General features: G+C 38.4%; 1 protein-coding gene across 1 annotated transcript; it reads left to right on the forward strand.

Annotated features, from left to right (window-relative positions):
- Window positions 1-3,154: 3,154 nt before the first annotated feature.
- On the forward strand, window positions 3,155-4,046 carry BNAC05G30650D (protein DMP2). Its single transcript, XM_013835025.3, has one exon. It carries the CDS (start codon window positions 3,231-3,233, stop codon window positions 3,786-3,788), a length of 558 nt encoding a protein of 185 aa, XP_013690479.1. The 5' UTR covers window positions 3,155-3,230; the 3' UTR covers window positions 3,789-4,046.
- The last annotated feature ends 661 nt before the right edge of the window (window positions 4,047-4,707 follow it).

Below are 4,707 nucleotides of genomic sequence, written 5' to 3' on the forward strand. Positions count from 1 at the left end.
TATCATATTTCCTAATCTTTAAGATAAACACAACATAGAAAAGGAAACTTGTATCACAAGTATTATTCAAGCTTATCCAACATTCTCCCCCTTAAGCTTGATCTTACTTTCACACACGTCTCGAACACTGATAAGGTCTCTCATTTCCTTGAATTTTATTCTTCCAAGTGACTTGGTGAGAATGTCTGCTCTCTGCTCGCTTTCAGGGATATGTTCAACCTCAACTTGCTCTTTCTCAACACATTCTCGTATGAAGTGAAACCTTCTGTGAATATGCTTGCTACGGCCATGGAACACATGGTTTTTACTCAACGCTATGGCAGACTTGTTGTCGACCTTGATCACCACTCTCTTACATTCCTTTCCAATAGCTTCACTCAAGAGTTCTTGCAACCAAATCGCCTGTTTTGCTGCCTCTGTTGCAGCCATAAACTCGGCTTCACATGACGATAATGCCACTATTTCTTGTTTTGTCGAGCACCATGTTATAGGACTTTCGCCCAAGTAGAATATGTGTCCAGTCATACTCTTACCGTCATCAACATCAACATTATGAGAGGCGTCACTAAATCCCAAAAGGTCAGTACTTTGTCACGTCGATAATGTAGTCCCAGAGTGCAAGTACCACGAAGGTATCTAAGAATCTGGTTCAATGCAGCACCGTGAGACATCCTTGGATCCTGCATATAACGACTGAGTACACCCACACTAAAAGATAAGTCAGGTCGCGTGTGTAGTAGGTATCAGAGACACCCGATAGCACGGCGATATTCCTTCTCGTCTATCTTTTCTTCTTTACACGACTTGGAGAAGTTTGCATTCTGTTCCATAGGAACATGAGTCAAGTTGCACGAACTCATCTTAGCTTCTTCAAGTATCCTTTGAGCATATCTATCTTGCTTGAGTACGATCCCATCTTCACCTTGCAACACCTCAATTCCTAGATAATATGTCAACAACCCAAGGTCACTCATCTCGAAATTTGTTTGCATCTCAGGCTTAAACTCCAATATAACTTTTAACGAAGGTCCAGTGACTAAGAGATCGTCTACGTAGACCACAACAATAAGCATCTCTCGGTTGCTTTCTCTTCGGTAGAGAGATGGCTCTTTTGAGCATCGTCTGAAACTCAAGCTTCGGAGGATCTGATTAAGTTTTATATTCCACGCTCTGGGTGCTTGCCGCAACCCATAAAAGGCCTTTTTCAACTTATAAACCTTGTGTTCTTCTCCAGAAACAACAAAACCTTCTGGTTGAGTAATAAACACTTCTTCTCTTAGCTCCCCGTGTAGAAACGCGGTTTTAAGATCAAGGTGGTGTACCTCCCAGCCGTGTGATCCAGCCAAAGCTATGATCAATCGAATTGTTTCAATGCGAGCCACTGGAGCAAACACTTCATCATAATCAACGCCATGACGCTTAATGTATCCTTTAGCTACCAACCGGGCTTTGTATTTGCTAATGGTTCCATCAGCATTCTGTTTAATCTTAAACACCCACTTCAAACCGATTGGGTGGAGGTGGTGGAGGTGATGCCTCGCATATCACATGCTTTATTTGTGATAAACTTGGACATTACGCCACAGACTGTCCAGATAAGATGTTGAAACTTCAAGAAACCGTTGAGAAAGATGAGAAGAAGGACGAGGACACTCATGAAGGAGATGCTTTGATGATGAATGAGGTTGTTTATTTGAATGAAAAGAATGTGAACCCTAAAGTGTTTGACACAGACACAGACGCAAGAGACGTGTGGTATCTAGGTAATGGGGCCAGCAACCATAAGAGTGGAAACCGTATGTTCTTCTCTGAACTTGATGACACTATTACTGGAAAGGTGCGCTTCGGAGATGATTCTCGGGTTGATATAATGGGGAAAGGCTCGATTCGTTTCATTATTAAAGCATACATTCTCACCATTGTTTCCGTAGTTTTCTTGATTCGAGTTTGCATTGGAATACATCAACTTCCCGGAGTCATCATCATTATCGTCTTCTTCTTCGGCTATTATTTCTTCGTATGCTTTCAGTCTACCAACAATATCTTCAAAGCTTGTAGTATTGAGATCCAGAACTTGTTCAAGTGAAGCCACCATGTGGATAAACTTCTTTCTTGGTAAGCTCTTTAAAATTTTCTTTACAAGCTTAGGTTCTTCGATTGTTTCTCCTAAGGAGGCGGCTTTGGAGACTATTTCGGATAGTTTGTCAGAGAATATATCGACTGTATCTCCATCTTTCCTCTTGATCCTGTCAAATTCTGCCATTAAGGTTTGTAACCTAGCCTCTTTGACTCGTTCAGCTCCGATATGTCTTGCCTTTATTGCATCCCACGCCGCTTTTGCTGTATCTATGTCTCCAATTTGCAAAACTAACGTTTCAGGTATGGATTGAAACAAGAACGCAATAGCCATATTATTCTTCTTCTCGTCTTTGGTTCCGGGATCAATTGTTTCCCAAACCTCGCTGACTTTGAGAGCTATCTTCATTCTTAAGGCCCAGACAGTGTAGTTTGTCAGAGTTAGCATCGGAAACTTAACGAAGTTTGGTCCAGTTTCTTTGTGTCGTACGATCTTGCCCTTGACCTCTTCCATGGTTGCAGTATGTAGGTCACAAAAACTTTAGGATGCTCTGATACCAAGTGTAGAATCACAAACTCAATAATAAGAAGTCCTTCTCTTATTAATCAATCACAAATCACAAATCATAGAATCACACCATATGCATCACAATATGCATTCATATATATATGACCTAACAATTTCCTATTTCAACTATGATTATCATATTTCCTAATCTTTAAGATAAACACAACATAGAAAAGGAAACTTGTATCACAAGTATTATTCAAGCTTATCCAACATCATCGATACTTATGAGTGACATCTCGAATGGAGCAAGAAAACGACTTCACGTTTTATGCATCTAAACGGGACAATCTAATACATAGAGGAATATAACGAATATAATCCTCAAAGCCACGCTTTCTAGTACAACCCAAAATACTAAAAGTGGCAACAAAAGCAAACCCAAAAGCAAAAAAAATAATCATAATTAAAGCCTCCCCCAACTTTTTGAAAGAGTATAAGCAACACCAAACCCTTTTTTACGTAGAAGCAATCTCTCTCAATCTCTACATCTATAAAGACTAGAGAACGATAATTTCATCAGAACATTCTTCAAGAATAACCAACAACTTGAAACCTAACTTACCAGAACTAGAAGAATATCAAAATGTCGACAACATTCAAAGCCATAAGAGACCGGACATACTCAGGCGTAGGAGACCTCATCAGACTCCTCCCGACAGGAACCGTCTTCTTGTTTCAGTTCTTAAACCCTGTCTTAACCAACAATGGACATTGCCTCCTTATCAACAAATACTTAACCGGAGCTCTTATCGTTATATGCGCCTTCTCGTGCTGCTTCACTTGCTTCACCGATAGCTACCGAACTAGTGACGGTTACGTTCACTATGGAGTCGCTACCGTGAAGGGTCTCTGGCCAGATTCTTCTTCAAAGGATTTGTCTTCGTATCGGCTTAGAGTTGGAGATTTCGTTCACGCTTTCTTCTCTCTTATCGTTTTCAGTGTTATTTCTTTGTTGGATTCTAATACTGTTAACTGTTTCTATCCTGGATTTGGTTCCAATGGGAAGATTTTTCTAATGGTTTTGCCTCCAGTGATAGGAGTTATATCCGGCACTGTCTTCACGGTTTTCCCTACTAGACGTCACGGAATTGGGAATCCGTCCGAGAACAATGACGAAAATGCTTCTGAGATGGAGAAATGATATATATGAGTTTCACTATATATATGTGCATAATTCAATGAAATGGAATGTACTCGTGAAATGGCAGAAGGTTGTGTAAGTTATGCATGGATTCATATTGTAATATGTTTACTAATTTTATTTTTCTTGTGATTTAATATTTCATGTTTGGTGAGAAATCAATCTGTATATGTTTCTTTTTTTCTTTGTAAATGATTTTTTTTCAAATGTTTGTTGACAAAATAAAAGTTATTGTTAAACAAAAAAAAGTTATCCATTTACATTTTTAGCAAAAGAAGAAGAACTGATTACATACAGTTCTAATCCTTTTAGTCTATTAGTGAACCAGCATGGTAGTATCACCGAAATCACCAGATGCTTCGGAAAAGACATATACACAAATCTTCTGAGTATCCCTTTTATTTTGAGAAATATGTAGCTAGGAAAAAAGCGTGAATGACAAGAAAATAAGTATAAGAAAGGAATTGGAAAATAAGATAAGGAGTCTATGATAACATTTTGAAGTCTTGATTTCCTCTAAATGATATTCTACCTTATATATTTTTTTAGGATTCGATTATAAAAGTTATAAGCGCGCTCATCTTGGATTCTTGGTAAGAAGCTTGTTTTAGACCATCGAGGACAAGTTCTTGAGAGTTTGGGATCTCGACGCCCAAGTCCACCAACCCTGTATGGAAATAGTATCATAATAGTAAAATCTGGTCCGTTGATGCTGATCCTCGAACATTTTACGAGCCCTCGGGCAAAATTTAAAAAGTTACCCTTTTACATATAAAATTGAAATGTTGATATTGCAGATGCAAGATAAAAAAAAAAGTTTTAGTTTGAAAAAGTAAACACAAACCATAAAAAAAAAAACAATCTTGCTCTCTCTATAACTTCTTTTTTTTTTCTTTAGAATGAGATCATTTGCTCCTAC

Source organism: Brassica napus, chromosome C5, assembly GCF_020379485.1.
Source record: "Brassica napus cultivar Da-Ae chromosome C5, Da-Ae, whole genome shotgun sequence".
Classification (NCBI taxonomy): Eukaryota; Viridiplantae; Streptophyta; class Magnoliopsida; order Brassicales; family Brassicaceae; genus Brassica; species Brassica napus.

What these genes read in the sequence shown, in the direction of transcription:
- BNAC05G30650D (XM_013835025.3), top strand. Translation starts at nt 3,231, where the DNA reads ATGTCGACAACATTCAAAGCCATAAGAGACCGGACATACTCAGGCGTA.